This window comes from Pelobates fuscus, chromosome 6 (assembly GCF_036172605.1).
Source record: "Pelobates fuscus isolate aPelFus1 chromosome 6, aPelFus1.pri, whole genome shotgun sequence".
NCBI classification, from domain to species: Eukaryota; Metazoa; Chordata; class Amphibia; order Anura; family Pelobatidae; genus Pelobates; species Pelobates fuscus.
Window position 1 is genome coordinate 290,543,933 of NC_086322.1, and position 16,750 is coordinate 290,560,682.

Here is a 16,750-nt window from a genome sequence, read left to right on the forward strand (position 1 = left end):
AAAGCAGCGGGCCCAACCGGCCCTGTGGCGCTCTATCTGACCAGCACATGGGTGCAACTACCTTCTCTGCCCACCCTCGAAACATCGCGGCAGCTGTAGTTCTACAACATCTGGGGAGCTACCTTTTGCCCAATCCTCTTTTTTTAGACTATATATTTCTCATCCCTATCAAGACACAGGAAATAATGGAAGTCCATCCTAGTTGATTTGACCCAATCAATGGTAGAGATAGAATTATAAAAAAGCAACGTGCAATGGAATGTAACTGGTGTTACCTGTTAGAATTGTAACAATGACACATACCCATTCTTCTTAGATAATAAATGAAAACCACAAACAGATTACTAATGAAAAGCCCCTACCTCTGCTTGGGTGGGTAAACGAGTTCCTTTTTTTCTAAACCGGCTAGCCCTCTTAGCCAAGAAATCCACCATTTTGAATGTTTTGTAGGGTGTTTCCACAGGGAAGGTGCACTTGGGAGACCATATGCGATGAAAACGAACTTCAGCGTACTACCACAAACTTGAAGTTTTCACAGCAGTTATACAAAAAAAAAAAAGCAATCAGACGCCGAGCCAAAGAAAGAAACGAAAACTCAAAACAGGACGTTTCAGAGTATTTCATACATTTCCTGTTGAGGGCTGGATAAAGGAAATGGTACTAGAGAATTAGTTATAATTATTTTTGTGCTTTTTTTTGTTTTCATCAATAGTATTGAAGCACATTAATAGCATTTATTTAAAAAAAAAAAAACGTTTCAAAAGAAAAGAGTTTTAAAGAGTCGTATTCCTTCTGTAGCTTTTCAATAACTTGTAATTTTTTAATGAGGCTTTAGCATACATTGGTTACATTGGGGTATGAAACAAGGCAAATCATTTAGCCTCTGTCATGTATTGGGCTGTAAAAAGAACAGTTTAGGCAACATAACCACTTTAGCTCAGTGTAGTGGTTATGCTGCCAATCGTCTTTTGGCAAAAACCTGTATCTTTTCGGCAACCAAAAACTACTCACTTTCCAACCAACTTATTAGTGAGGAATTAACAATTTTAAAATATCAATATTGATTCAATCCAGAACAATCACAGCCTATCACTACCTTCCAGGCTTAATTGGATTGATACTAATAATTATCATAAAGGCAGCCAACGGGGGACAGCATCTGTAGACACTTCTCTGTGACCAATGTTACTAAGAGTGCCCCTTTAAAGGGATACTTTAAGCACCAATATAACAATCATTTTTTTTTGGCCTATAAGTTCTCTTCTATTCAAATGTGTTAGCACCCTACTCCAGTGTGGCGCAGGTATTGAGAGGTTACTCCCAAGTAAACCTCAAGAAATATATACTCAATATCAAAAGTATAATACCGCCGTCGGACATATTAGCTATGTCTAATAAAGACAAAAAGTATAAGCATGTATCAAAAATGTATATATTTATTTCTCTAAGTAGAAAAAGTATGAATAAATGTAAAAAAAAGGCTAATTTGTATCCAGAAGGGTGCAAAAATCATAAGGTAGACCGGATATATGGTATGACATATATCCGGTGTTTAAAAAGTTAAGATTAATGAAGATTACTTACCTAGTTTCTACCAGTGTCTTCGTCAGCAAGTATGCTGACTCTTCCACGACCTCATCCTATCTGAGAAGCATTGGGAACAAGACATGCATGGGTGGCATAATGCCACGCTCCTCCAATCTACAGGCAGTGTTTGATTGACGAGCCGAGTCTGACCGGAGGTGGAAGTGCCTCTGGTGGTTTTAGGAAGACAAAAACTAAAGGTGGGTTGGTTTAACCCTGCTATGTAAACATTGCTGTTTCTTCAAAATGGCAATGTTTTACATTGAAGAGTTAAAGTAATAGGACCACTGTATCTATTCCAGACTTCACTAAGATTAAGTTGTCTGGGTGTCTTTAGTAGCCCTTTAATTTTCTAATAAGCCAATGGCCAAAACTTTGTGTAAATAGACTTATGATTTCAGTGATGTAAACAGCCAGTTACATATTAATACAAATGGCTTGCGAAACCATTTCAAAAATATGTGTAAATTTTATGTGGGTTTATTTGTTGTTTAAATTATATGACTGACAAGTTCACATTCAGGAAGGTTTAGATTTAATCTATCTATTGTAAGGCAAAATCACCAGCAAATGAATGGATTAAGAAATACTTAGTTTGCTTCCTCCGTATCCAGCACGGTGTACTGGGATGGACCGCGTGGCTGTTTGCGCAGTACCTCCATGGGTGTGATCTTTAATTGTTATGCTGATGGTATGCCAGAATTTAATAACAGAGTGAAAAACAAAAGTAAAAAAAAAATCAAAAAATTAAATAATGTATAAGCTCAGGACAAGGGGGTTAACATGCTTTGATACATAAAAAAAAGTGAATCTGCCTTAAAAAGGAATCGACCAAGTATGGAACGTCAGATGACAAACCAGGCATAGCCGGACATGAGAATTGAGTACTGTCCCACAGAATTCTGGACTCATGATATGCATTTTAAACGAAGATAACAGTGTTGGGTAGAATAATAAATCAAACAACGCACATATCCAAATGTTATCAAAACTGGTTCTTGGTTTTGCAAATTTCGAGTTTCAAGCCAAGTCAGGAGAAGCCAAACCATAGTCAGTGACCACAAAACTCAACTAGGAAGATATGTAGATGGCACCCCCCACTCTGCTGTTAAATAAAGACTTCCTGGAACCATAAATACACAACGTGAAGAAACAGAGTTTATTTTTCCACTTGTCTCTTTGTGCTAAATATTGTAACCCGGTTGCAAGAGTTCTTATTAAAAGTGGCTTCATCATTAATTAGTGAATAGATGATTATATAGCTTGTAAATCATCACCATAGAGTTCAAAGATATGTGTGCTGTTTCCTGCAGCACATTTGGCAACTATGAGCTATTCAAAAAAAAAAATCACAGATTCTGATTGGCTACATAAATCACATTCTCCCGACAGCACAGTAAACATCACTGAGGGTTAAAAAAAATTGTCACATTGTTACAAGATGGCCGCATCCATGCTAAAACAGACAGAACTTAAAGTGGCAATGCAGCTAAGCTGATACTTCCTAATTGTTCTGAATCTGATGGGACTGAACCAATTTTGTGCCCTTTCCCTACCCTGTTGTTCTCTGGTATCCCTTAAAGTCTATTATGCCAGTGTCATGATACATACTATACTGTTATACTAAGCTAACCCAGGGCACTTTGCCCACCCTAAAACTCTTCAACCGCACACTGCACATGGACAACCAACCAGGGACATGCGCGCCAGACCGACAAACACCTTTATGACAATCCTGTGATGCAATGTGTGCACATCATTTAATCACCAGCAAGTCCCCACTTCCGAGCCAATGACATATTCCTGAGTTGGTGGGTAGCTCCGGAGGACACCTTGCCTGCACAGATAGGATATAGACGGCTCGGTTTTCAGGGAGCTTGGCATGGTAGTGTCTGCTAAGGGAAGGCAAGAATCACAGCAAGGTTATTATCAGTCTTTCCTGCTTAATTAGGAGAGTCTCGTAACATAAAAATTACGGAGCAGTGTATAACTGTCTCGAAGAGCTCGATAGCCATAAATCCCGTAATAATACACAGTATGCATGACTGTATGTTATTTGGGACGCACCGCAGAAAAACCTCTATACAAGATACCATCAGATTTCAATCTGCAATCCCTGATCTAAAATCCTTCCTTGTTTTCAAGTGACAGGCGTTCAATGATAGAATCTACAATCAGTTCTTTATACAACAGGTGAGGGTAGAACACCTTGAAACAGAAAATGCCAAGGAATATTTCAAGTTAAGCTCATTATGTCCACAGAAATTATTTTTTCCAGATGTTCCAGGGCGTGTGCATAATATTAAACAGAATTCAGTGAGGATTTCATAGAGAGGTTGGATACGGATCCTCTTGGGAGTTTAACATATTCTATCCAGGTACGAAAGTGCACAGATCTCTGATCCCTAAGGAAGACTGGCGTCTTGGGATACAGATTCTAACAAGCTGAAAAACAATAATGGAACGTTTATATTCCTACTACAACTAAATAGCAAGAGAGAGAAGCAGATAAAGCCATCTGCGTCTCTCTCTCTCATCATACCTTTCTCCCTGTTCAACCATCATATTATCTCAATACCGTTTTTCTATACTACCTTCCACACTATGCCAAATATGCCTTGTTTTTGTGTCCCTTTAACCCCTTAAGGACACATGACATGTGTGTCATGATTCCCTTTTATTCCAGAAGTTTGGTCCTTAAGGGGTTAATCTGCTATAGATTTTGTTAGCATATGTTCCGCTGCTCAGGTACCCCTCCTCATTCTACTTCTTCCCCTCTGTTCTCCTGTTACCTTATACCTTATATACGTTTCTCCTTGTAATAACTAACAAATAAAAAACTGTTTATTTGACCTGAGTTTCGATGAAGCTGTCTTTACGTACACTGACTAATTTCGCATATTGCGCATACTGTTAACCTTAACTAAATTAATTCAATTTTAAAGTGGCTGCAATCCACATAACATGTATGGGTGCTATCTTAAAGAGGCATCCCTTAAGGCCAAACAACATATTACTATATACAAAAAAGATGCACACCTTGGTTAATAATTCAAATCTCTTTATTATACAAACAAAGTAAATCAAACTTGGGGTTTTGTTTTGTACACCTGTCCAGCCCTTTGAGGTAATATGCAAGTGAGCTTTTCTGCCGGTTTGATGTAGAGCATATTTTATATCCTCTGTCACTGGTTGGTATAGTCTTGTAACAGTGTTTATCTAGCATTTTTGCTGATTTACTTTGTTTGTATAATAAAGATATGTGAATTATTAACTAAGGTGTGCATCTTTTTATATATAGTAATATGTTGTTTGGGATTAAGGGATGTCTCTTTAAGATAGCACCCATACATGTTATGTGAATTGCAGCCACTTACCAATTGAATTTGTTTAGTTGTGGTTAACAGTATGCGCAATGCGTGCATACTCTTAACTACAGAACACTTTCTACAGAAGGTTACCTCGTATTGCGGATTTATTTGCAATAATGTGACATAAATATTTTGACATGTATGATGTATTGGGTGTGTACAGAGGTAGGATTGGATCTTAGCCATTTAAACAAAGGACAATTCATTGCACTAATCAGACGATTAGTGAAGAAACAGCATTCTTTAAATCTCATCAGTACATTCTCTTTTACCTAGTTTATAGGGAAACTATAGTCCCACGAAAACAAAGTTGTTTTCCTGGCGCTACAGCTCCCTATAGTGCCCCCGCCCCCCCCCCCCCTCCTGATGTCCACCTTCACCTCCGCTCCTCTCCCTCCAACGTCAGATGGCGGGGGGACCTAATGCACATGTCCGGCGATGGCAGAGCTCGCATTGGGACTTGGAGTCCCTATGGGGTTTTGGGTGATGTGAATGTCGCCAAACCATTAGACAGCCACTAGAGGAGGAGTTAACCCTGGCAGGTAATTATTGCAATTTCTCAAAAACTGCAATAATTACCATTGCAGAGTTAAACTGAAAGGGGCACTGCACCCAGACCACTTCAATGAGCTGAAGTGGTCTGGTTGCCTATACTGTCTCTTTAACCCCTTAAGGACACATGACATGTGTGACATGTCATGATTCCCTTTTATTCCAGAAGTTTGGTCCTTAAGGGGTTAAATATCTTCTGTTTGCACTCTTATCAGCAACCATCTCTAGTTTTCGAGATAATGAACATAAGTAAACAGGCATGACTGCCCTGTCCCAAGGGCTGCATTCACCTGATAGATGATCGGGTAAGACAGGTAGATAACCTGAAATTCAATATCTATAAATACTTTATGTTGTTCAGGAGTGAGCAGAGTAAATGGGACATTAGCCCCTTTATAAAGAAACAAACATGTTTACATTGTACCGGATTATCGTTATAATAGGAGGTGGGTAAATGAGCAATGATGGACGGTCAAAGCTGTTAGATGATCTATTTGTACAATCTGTTTGTATTAAACAAATAGAAATGACAATAAAAACAGGAGTGGATTGGACGTAGTGGTAGTAGCGCATCATGCAAATTCTAACTAATATACAACTAGACATAGTATTAAGGTAACCTAAGGACACTGCACCTATATAAATAGCTTAGATAAGGAGAGAGATAAAACAATCAGCAATTCATCATAAAAATACTTAGTCTGGTTTACATTATGTGTTTTATGTATATATATTAACTCTCCTGCTACCAGATTGAGATATCGTCTGATTTTATTATAATTTTTTTCAATAAAACTAATAAACATCGTTTCAGAATAGGAATCATTTTGCAGGAGAAACAGTTCATGTGTATCCTGCAAATATACTGCGATCAGGGAAACTTACTTTCTCCCTACCCACCCGGCCCTCCTCTCACCCCCTAACAGCCCTCAGCGTGGAACACGGCCAACGTCTGACACTTGGGTTAAATTATGGGGTTAATGGGGTGGTTAGAGGGAATTATGGTTATTTGTACATTACTTCTGATGGTTATTGAATGTAACTATACAAATGAATATTATCAAAACCAATATGTTTTATTTGTATGCAAAATAATTTATCAATGAAAAACAAATTAACTAATGAAACTTATACAAAGAAACAAGAGCTAAAAATGGGATAGCACACAATTTAGAGGATACAAAGTCATAAGATACAACAGGGGTCAAGTCCTGGGGAAAAAAGTGTGGGAACTCACCCAAGATTCCCGCCCCTCCCCCCTTTTTTACTCTCCTATGCATATAGTGCAGTGTGTGTATAATTAATGTAGTGTGTTTGTAGTGAATGCAGAGTATGAATAATAAATGCAGTGTGTTTGTAGTGAGTGATGTGTGTAATAAATGTAGTGTGTTTGTAGTGAGTGCAGAGTGTGTATAATGAATGTAGTGTTTGTAGTGAGTGCAGAGTGTGTATAATGAATGTAGTGTTTGTGTTGTGAGTGCAGTGTGTGTATAATGAATGCAGTGTGTTTGTAGTGAGTGCAGATTGTGTATAATGAATGTAGTGTATTTGTAGTGAGTGCAGTGTGTTTGTAGTGAGTGCATAATGTGTATAATGAATGTAGTGTGTGTAGTAAGTGCAGTGTGTATAATGAATGTAGTGTGTTTGCAGTGAGTGCAAAGTGTGTATAGTGAATGTAGTGTGTTTGTAGTGAGTGCAGAGTGTGTATAATGAATGCAGTGTGTTTGTAGTGAGTGCATAGTGTGTATAATTAATGTAGTGTGTTTGTAGTGAGTGCATAATGTGTATAATGAATGTTGTGTGTGTAGTAAGTGCAGTGTGTATAATGAATGTAGTGTGTTTGCAGTGAGTGCAAAGTGTGTATAGTGAATGCAGTGTGTTTGTAGTGAGTGCATAGTGTGTATAATTAATGTAGTGTGTTTGTAGTGAGTGCATAATGTGTATAATGAATGTAGTGTGTGTAGTAAGTGCAGTGTGTATAATGAATGCAGTGTGTTTGTAGTGAGTGCATAGTGTGTATAATTAATGTAGTGTGTTTGTAGTGAGTGCATAGTGTGTATAATTAATGTAGTGTGTTTGTAGTGAATGAATAATGTGTATAATGAATGTAGTGTGTGTAGTAAGTGCAGTGTGTATAATGAATGTAGTGTGTTTGCAGTGAGTGCAAAGTGTGTATAGTGAATGTAGTGTGTGTGTGTGTGTGTAGTGAGTGCAGTGTGTATAGTGAATGTAGTGTGTTTGTAGTGAGTGCAGAGTGTGTATAAGGAATGCAGAGTGTGTATAGTGAATCTAGTGTGTTTGTAATGAGTGCAGAGTGTGTATAATGAATGTAGTGTGTTTGTAATTAGTGCAGATTGTGTATAATGAATGCAGTGTGTGTGTGCTGGATGATGTGTGTGCTGGATGATGTGTGTGTGTGTGCTGGATGGTGTGTGCGTGTGTGTGCGCGCGCTGGATGGTGTGTGTGTGTGTTGGATGATGTGTGTGTGTTGGATTATTTGTGTGTGTGTGTGTTGGATTATGTGTGAGTGTGTTGGATGATGTGTGTGAGTGTGTTGGATGATGTGTGTGTGTGTGCTGGATGGTGTGTGTGTGTGTTGGATTGTGTGTGTGTGTGTGTGCGCTGGATGATGTGTGTGTGTGTGTGTGTGTGCTGGATGATGTGTGTGTGTGTGTGTTGGATGTTGTGTGTGTGTGTGTGTGTGTGTGTGCTGGATGATGTGTGTGTGTGTGCTGGATGATGTGTGTGTGTGTGTGTGCGCTCTGGATGATGTGTGTGTGTGTGTGTGTGTGTGCTGGATGATGTGTGTGTGTGTGTGTGTGTGTGTGTTGGATGGTGTGTGTGTGTGTGTGTGTGCTGGATGATGTGTGTGTGTGTGTGTGTGCTGGATGATGTGTGTGTGTGTGTGTGTGTGTGTGCGCTGGATGATGTGTGTGCGCTGGATGATGTGTGTGCGCTGGATGATGTGTGTGTGTGTGTGCTGGATGATGTGTGTGTGTGTGTGCTGGATGATGTGTGTGTGTGTGTGCTGGATGATGTGTGTGTGTGTGTGTGCTGGATGATGTGTGTGTGTGTGTGTGCTGGATGATGTGTGTGTGTGTGCTCTGGATGATGTGTGTGTGTGTGCTGGATGATGTGTGTGTGTGTGCTGGATGATGTGTGTGTGTGTGTGTGTGTGTGTGCTCTGGATGATGTGTGTGTGTGTGTGTGTGTGCTGGATGATGTGTGTGTGTGTGTGTGTGTTGGATGTTGTGTGTGTGTGTGTGTGTGCTGGATGATGTGTGTGTGTGTGCTGGATGATGTGTGTGTGTGTGTGTGTGCGCTCTGGATGATGTGTGTGTGTGTGTGTGTGTGTGCTGGATTATGTGTGTGTGTGTGTGTGTGTGTGTTGGATGGTGTGTGTGTGTGTGTGCTGGATGATGTGTGTGTGTGTGTGTGCGTGTGTGCGCTGGATGATGTGTGTGCGCTGGATGATGTGTGTGTGTGTGTGTGCTGGATGATGTGTGTGTGTGTGTGCTGGATGATGTGTGTGTGTGTGTGCGTGTGTGCTGGATGATGTGTGTGTGTGTGTGCTGGATGGTGTGTGTGTGTGTGCTGGATGATGTGTGTGTGTGTGTGCTGGATGATGTGTGTGTGTGTGTGTGTGCTGGATGATGTGTGTGTGTGTGTGTGCTGGATGATGTGTGTGTGTGTGCTGGATGATGTGTGTGTGTGTGCTGGATGATGTGTGTGTGTGTGTGTGTGTGTGTTGGATGATGTGTGTGTGTGTGTGTGTGCAGGATGATAGGGAGGGGAGCATTTTTTTTTTTTTAAACTTTATGTGTGTATTTTTTTAGTTTATTCCCCCCTCCCTGCTTCTTACCTTGTCAGGGAGGGGGGAGATCGCCTGGTGGTCCGGTGGGGGAGCCAGCCGCTGCACACAGGTCCCATCACACGCTGTGTTTCCTCTCCAGCTCTAACTCTCGCGAGACTCGCCTGTGCGGAGCGTTGCCATGGTAACGCTCTGACAGCCGCGGGTCTCGCGAGAGTTAGAGCTGGAGAGGAAACACAGCGTGTGATGGGCCCTGTGTGCAGGTAGCAGGGCCGGTCCTGCAGGACTGGGAACGGGAACGGCGTTCCTGCTTTGGAAAAAGTGCAGGAACGCCGTTCCCATGCGTTCCTGCAGGACTCGAGCCCTGAGATACAACCTGTTTGCTGGAACGTAATCTCAGGCAGAGCTAAATGACAGTAAAAATATATAGTGAAGTACGAATAGCAAGTAAAAAACTACATCCAGGAGGTAGAGAACTTACAAGAGGTATTGATGATCTGCGTATATCACCTCTTATGGGGTATCTGTATGTAGAAGGGAAATCCTCCTCAGATTGGAATCCTCAAAAGGATAGAAAGAATATACATAGAGTAGAATTGTTAAAAAGTATACAAATGTATTGCACAGATTGCACTTACATTCAAGTCACAATCAGCAGGCATATCTCCACTACCAAGTGGAACAAGATGGTAATTGCGTCTATGCTGTAGATGGAAGTAATGGCTGATAACAACTAAAAGTAAAAAATAATAATAATAACAATATAATACAATTATAAAATAAAATGAAGATAAAAGTCCATCCAGGTACTTAATCCAACGCGTTTCGTTGATAACCGACTTCCTCAGGGATATAAGTGTTGCAAGTTTTAATGGTGTGGGCCTCTTTAATGCATTCCTTTACACTGCACATTACTGAGAGTTTTATTGCTGTGGAGCTCCGTGATACACTCACACACTCTACATTACCGAGAGTTGCATTGCTGTGGAGCTCTGTGATACATTCATACATACTGCATGTTAAGTGAATTGTATTGCTGTGGAGGGTGTACACTCATATACACAGCATATTACTAAAAGTTGTATTGCAGGGGAGCTCTGTGATTAACTCATATACACTGCTTGTTACAATGAGTTGTATTGCTGTGGAGCGCTGTGATACACACACACTGCTTGTTACAGTGAGTTGTATTGCTGTGGAGCTCCGTGATACACTTACACACTATTTGTAGCAGTGAGTTGTATTGCTGTGGAGCTCTGTGATACACACACACTGCTTGTTACAGTGAGTTGTATTGCTGTGGAACTCCGTGATGCATTCACACACTGCTTGTTACAGTGAGTTGTATTGCTGTGGAGTTCCGTTATACACTCACGCTGTGCTTGTTACAGTGAGTTGCATAGCTGTGGAGCTCCGTGATACACTTACACACTACTTATAACAGTGAGTTGTATTGCTGTGGAGCGCTGTGATACACACACACTGCTTGTTACAGTGAGTTGTATTGCAGTGGAGCTCTGTGATACACTAACACAGTGTGTGTTACAGTGAGTTGTATTGCTGTGGAGCTCTGTCATACACACCCTGCTTGTTACAGTGAGTTGTATTGATGTGGAACTCCGTGATACATTCACACACTGCTTGTTACAGTGAGTTGTATTGCTGTGGAACTCCGTGATACACTCACACACTGCTTGTTACAGCGAGTTGTACTGCTGCGGAGCTCTGTGATACACTAACACAGTGCGTGTTACAGTGAGTTGTATTGCTGTGGAGCTCTGTCATACACACCCTGCTTGTTACAGTGAGTTGTATTGATGTGGAACTCCGTGATACATTCACACACTGCTTGTTACAGCGAGTTGTATTGCTGTGGAGCTCCGATACACTCACACAGTGCTTGTTACAGCGAGTTGTATTGCTGTGAAGCTCCGTGATACACTCACACACTGCTTGTTACAGTGAGTTGTACTGCTGCGGAGCTCTGTGATACACTCACAGTGAGTTGTATTGCTGTGGAGCTCTGTGATACACTCACACACTGCTTGCTACAGTGAGTTGTATTGCTGTGGAGCTCTGTGATACACTCACAGTGAGTTGTATTGCTGTGGAGCTCTGTGATACACTCACAGTGAGTTGTATTGCTGTGGAGGACTGTTAGATTTAGGGGAAGTATCACAATCACTAAGTGTTGGGTCATTGGCCAAACCTGACCTTCATTTCTCTCTCCGTGAGCTCCATAGATTGAGTAAGTGAACAGCAGTCGTGTCACTTGCAGCTCTTGTTTTCTTACAATGACATAAAGCGGCCGGGTTGCGGTGTCCCATGGTGTCCGCTGTAATATGCTATTCATAGCAGTCAGGATTTAAAGGAACTGAAAGGAGCTGCGGTATATTATATAACAGTTATATATGGGAACTGAAATTAACTGCATCACACTGCGTTAACCCCTTCACTGCCCAGCTATCCTGTTACATTGCAGGAACGAGACATTGACTGTCAAGGTGACTGGATGAGGCCAGGGCATCTTATTTGGCTCAGGGATTAGGAAACGGCAGGACCGCCGTTAGGGGCGACTTTATGTTTTCTTATTTAGTTTATGAAATGTTATGAAATGAAAACAACCTTCAGCTGGCTGTGTTAGTGGGCAAGGTGTCAGAGCCGAAATGTTACAAGTGAGATTTTTGTACAAACAAATAGCTAACTACAAGTTGGGTAAAACTGGTGGAGTGGGGAAAGGGAACATAGTGTGAGTGTGGGTACAAAGAGTGGAGTAGGGAAAGGGAACAGAGTGTGAGTGTGGGTACAAAGAGTGGAGTAGGGAAAGGGAACAGAGTGTGAGTGTGGGAATGGACGTTGCCAGGAGTGTCACTGGGTTCTAGAGACATCTGTGGCTTGAGCCTTAATGAGAACGTGATGACCTTTACACTGACAGAGAGGTGGAGATATGCCCCGTCCTCTCCATCCATGCACTTTGTTCTGGTAATATTCTCTCGGATCCCATTGAAAGCATAACTGGAAACAAGCACAGATATTCAATGTAATCCTGACCCCTAACTAATGGGGGGGAGAACCTCCTCTTAGAAATCACTTACGGGGTACCACCACTACCCACCATGCAGCCTGGTGAAGTGCTATAGTACTAATGTCTCTTTTTATAATAGATGGCTGCTTTGACAAGCAGCTGCCGGAGACCTGGGGCTAAAGATCTCCACATCTGGGGTTTCACCACCCCAAAGCCCCCTCCCCAGCAATACCTACGGACTTCGAAGTGAGTAAGGGTAAAATGCGTGGAGAGAAAAAGTGAATGGACGGTCAGATGAGTGAGTGAAAGATGGATGGAGTGGGGATAGGGAGTGAGGGTTAAATGGGCCGAGAGGGGGAAGGGAATGAACTATGAGATGAGTGAGGGTAAAAGGGTGGAGTGGGGAAGGAAATAAGCTGTGAGGAGAGACTGCGTTAAAGGATGGAGAGGGGTGAGTAAATAGCCTAAGAGAAGATATTAAGTAAATACTGTTATTCATGATGTTTCCCAGGGATCCCCCGTAGCTACAATGTGGTTTGTTTGCTAGTTCTGAATGATACATATATCTGCTTTTGTGTGTATACACAATGTCACCTCTCACATATCATTGTACAAGTCTGGCCCCCAGGGGTCCATTCACATTCACACGGTTCCGATTTCTCGCAGTAACTATATCACACACACAAAAATACAGGGTTATTCACTAAACTGTGAATTCAAAAGAAGTCAGAGGGAATTTAGAATTTTAGACCAAAAGAGTCAAAAGGAAGACCGAGCTTCTAATTCGGCTATTGTGGCCTGGAACTAATCTTTTCACAACAACAAAACACATGTCATTACAGCTCCCACTGACGTTAAGATATCACTTCTTGGGCGCAGGGATAAGCAACCTCTGGCATTCCATTTTCAGTGCACTACACTTCCCATAATGCATTTCTGAAACACTGGCAAAGCATCATGGGAACCTTAGCCCCACATGAAGTTAAATACCTGCATTGACAAGTTATCCGCTTGAACGGCCTTATCAGGGGGTCTCGTGACACAATAGCATGTTCTCACAAGTTACAAATTGTCAGAATAATTACTAGGACCAAACGCGGCTGTTAAAGGTACAGTGTAGCCTTGTCACATATAAGCCCTACATTACACGACATTGGTATGACCTTAAAGGCATTGCTGTAATAATAGATTCTTTCTATTATAATAGGCGTTTGGGAGTTGCTCCCTTTGTGAGTTCTAAAGAATTTCTCGAATGTTGCTGTCAATAGAAGTGCTACATTATATTTCGTAGAATAGCTAGACGCTTGTTCCTTTCTGCTATCAGATGCTTTTGTAAAAATAGCTATTCGCTTGTTCCTTTTCTACTAACAGATGCTTGAATTTGTTAATCTGGGTTAAAAATGTATCACGGACACAAATTTTATTCAGAAATATTCCATGCAGTCTGTGTAGCAATCTAGCTGTGTTAGTTGTATAGGGAACTAAATCTCTAACTGTCAAACACTGACTGTATGTCTTATTTCATCAGAGTTACTTAACGAAAGTGTGGACTGGAATTAAAATTTTAGATCAAATTAGCAATTTTGACTAGTTTTAGCCTACATTTTGAAATTCGCCCTAAATTCAACACAACTCACAAATTTACAAGATTATTCACTAAAGCAATTGTCAGGAATTCTAAGTAAATTTCTAAATTCAGGCCAAAATAGCTTTCCTATGGGGAGGTCTAATGCGTGTGCGCGGCCATTGCCGCTCATGTGCATTAGGTCTCCCCCTGCCTGCTGACGTCGGCGGGGGAGGAGAGTAGGCGGTGCCTGACCCAGCGCCGAGGGACATCGGCTCTGGACTCTGGTAAGTCACTGAAGGGGTCTTAACCCCTTCAGCAACTTGGGATGGGGGGGTCAGAGGAAGAGGGGCACTACAGGGTCCTGCAGGGCCAGGAAAACTAATACGTTTTCCTGGCACTGGAGAATCCCTTTAAAGGACCACTATAGTGCCAGGAAAACAAACTCATTTTCCTGGCACTATAGGGTCATTAGGTCCCCCCACCCTCAGGACCCTCCTCCCGCTGTACTAAAGGGGTTAAAACCCCTTCAGTCACTTACCTTTCTCCAGTGCCGGGCAACCTATGTGCTGGGGAGCTCTCCACCCCCTCTAGACATCAGCTCCGAATGCGCATGAGTGGCAAGAGCCATGAGCGCATTCAAACTGCCCGTAGGAAAGCATTACTCAATGCTTTCCTATGGACGTTCAGTGTCACAGAAGCGCCTGGATTAACCCTCAGTGAAACATAGCAGGGTTAAAACTAGAGGGACCTGGCACCCAGACCACTTCATTGAGCTGAAGTGGTCTGGGTGCCTATAGTGGTCTTTAAGATTGAAATTCACTGAAAACGTTAATTGAAACGCTGGCAATTTGTGGGTACAGCAGCCTGTCACATTTGCCATGGCTTTCTGGAAGTTTTTCACACTTAACCATCCTTACAAGCACAGAGAACGCAAGTCGGGTTTGCAAGCTAGTGCTTTTCAAGACACTCATAAATTATCCATTTTGTCATCAGATACACATACATAGACGTCAGAGGCACGTGCTCACAGCTACACATATACATCTACACACTTATGGAAAAACACACAGTGATACATGCTGACACAACTCCGATACAGTGACATGCATGCACACGTTAATTCAGTCACACACTCATACATGCAGACATTCAATTTCTCACATGCACATATACATTACTGACAAATGATGCACAGACACAGGGCAGGGATACTAGGACATTTCCAGGTGGGCTGCTATAGTCTGGGCTGGTCCTCACAGCCACGGCACAGATATACATACTGAGTGCGGGGTGTGTATCCGTTAAGGAGCTGGTCCATACCTAACTTTTAAAGCGGCACTGTCATCCCACCACCCCTACTTGCTTAGAATCCCAAATGCCGTCTTCAATGCTGGCTGCAAGGAATTGGCTGTGTCTATCGAGGATCTCGCCCAAAGTTGAAGATCAACAGTGCAATAAATTTGGCAGAGCCCACAAGGGACACGTTTGGGTATCGCTGGACCATCAGGGGGGATGTCACCGTCTGGGGTCTTTGCAAAGTCTTACTGAGGGAGGAAGCAGGAAATTACCTTTAAAGCCCCTCCTCTCTCTCAGTAAGACTTCCTCCAGCATCACACCATATGGGAGCTGCTTAAACAGGAGGTTGAAGAACAGCTCCCAGATGGCATTGGACCACCAAGTACAAAGCCAAATAATTAAAAGATGGAGCTGGAGGGGAGAGAGGGAGGAAGATCTAGCTGAAGGATAGAGGGAGATGGGCTGGAGAGAGCTGGAGAGGAGAGAGAAAGATCTAGCTGAAGGATAGAGGGAGATAGGCTGGAGAGAGCTGGAGAGGAGAGAGGGAGGAAGATCTAGCTGAAGAATAGAGTGAGATGGGACTGGAGCGAGCTGGAGAGGAGAGAGGGAGATGTGGCTGGTAGGGAGGGAGCTAGAGTTTGGGAGATGGAGCTGGAGGGGAGAGAGGGAGGAAGATCTAGCTGAAGGATAGGGAGAAAGCGAGGGAGCTGGAAGGGGCAGAGGTAGATGGAACTGGGGTAGATGAAGATGAGGAAAGGGAAGGAGCTGGAGGGGAGAGAAGGAGGGAGCTGGAGATGGGGATGTAGCTGGAGTGGAGAGAGGGAGATGGAAGGGCAAGGGGTGTAACTAGAGGGGAGAGAGGAAGCTACAGGAGGTGGAGCTGGATGGGAGAAAGGAAGTTATAGGGGTGGAGCTGGATGGGAAAGATGAAGCTACAAGGAAAAGATGGGGTGGAGCTGGATGGGAGAGAGGAAGCTAGAAGGGAGAGAAGGGGTGGAGCTGGATGGGAGAGAGGAAGTTAGAGGGGAGAGAGGGGGTGGAGCTGGAGGGGAAAGGGGAAGTTAGAGGGGAGAGAGGAGTGGAGCTGGAGGGGAGAGAGGAAGTTAGAGGGGAGAGAGGAGTGGAGCTGGAGGGGAGAGAGGAAGTTAGAGGGGAGAGAGGGGGTGAAACTGGATGGGAGAGAGGAAGTTAGAGGGGAGAGAGGGGGTGAAACTGGATGGGAGAGAGGAAGTTAGAGGGGAGAGAGGGGGTGGATCTGGATGGGAGAGAGGAAGTTAGAGGGGAGAGAGGGGGTGGATCTGGATGGGAGAGAGGAAGTTAGAGGGGAGAGAGGGGGTGGATCTGGATGGGAGAGAGGAAGTTAGAGGGGAGAGAGGGGGTGGAGCTGGATGGGAGAGAGGAAGTTAGAGGGGAGAGAGGGGGTGGATCTGGATGGGAGAGAGGAAGTTAGAGGGGAGAGAGGGTGTGGAGCTGGATGGGAGAGAGGAAGTTAGAGGGGAGAGAGGGGGTGGAGCTGGATGGGAGAGAGGAAGATAGAGGGGAG

The 16,750-nt window shown here is 42.9% G+C and overlaps 1 protein-coding gene across 2 annotated transcripts in view; it reads right to left on the bottom strand.

Annotated features, from left to right (window-relative positions):
• The window catches only part of ARHGAP27 (Rho GTPase activating protein 27), a 95,808-nt gene that overhangs the window by 36,765 nt on the left and 42,293 nt on the right, over positions 1-16,750 (bottom strand). The window contains exon 1 of one of the 2 annotated variants that reach the window (XM_063459428.1): positions 363-517. The exons of the other annotated variant lie outside the window; for it this stretch is intronic. Coding sequence (XP_063315498.1) covers positions 363-434 — 72 coding nt within the window. The 5' untranslated portion in view covers positions 435-517. Of the gene's footprint in view, positions 1-362; positions 518-16,750 lie in introns of those variants that run through there. 2 annotated transcript variants of the gene reach the window in all.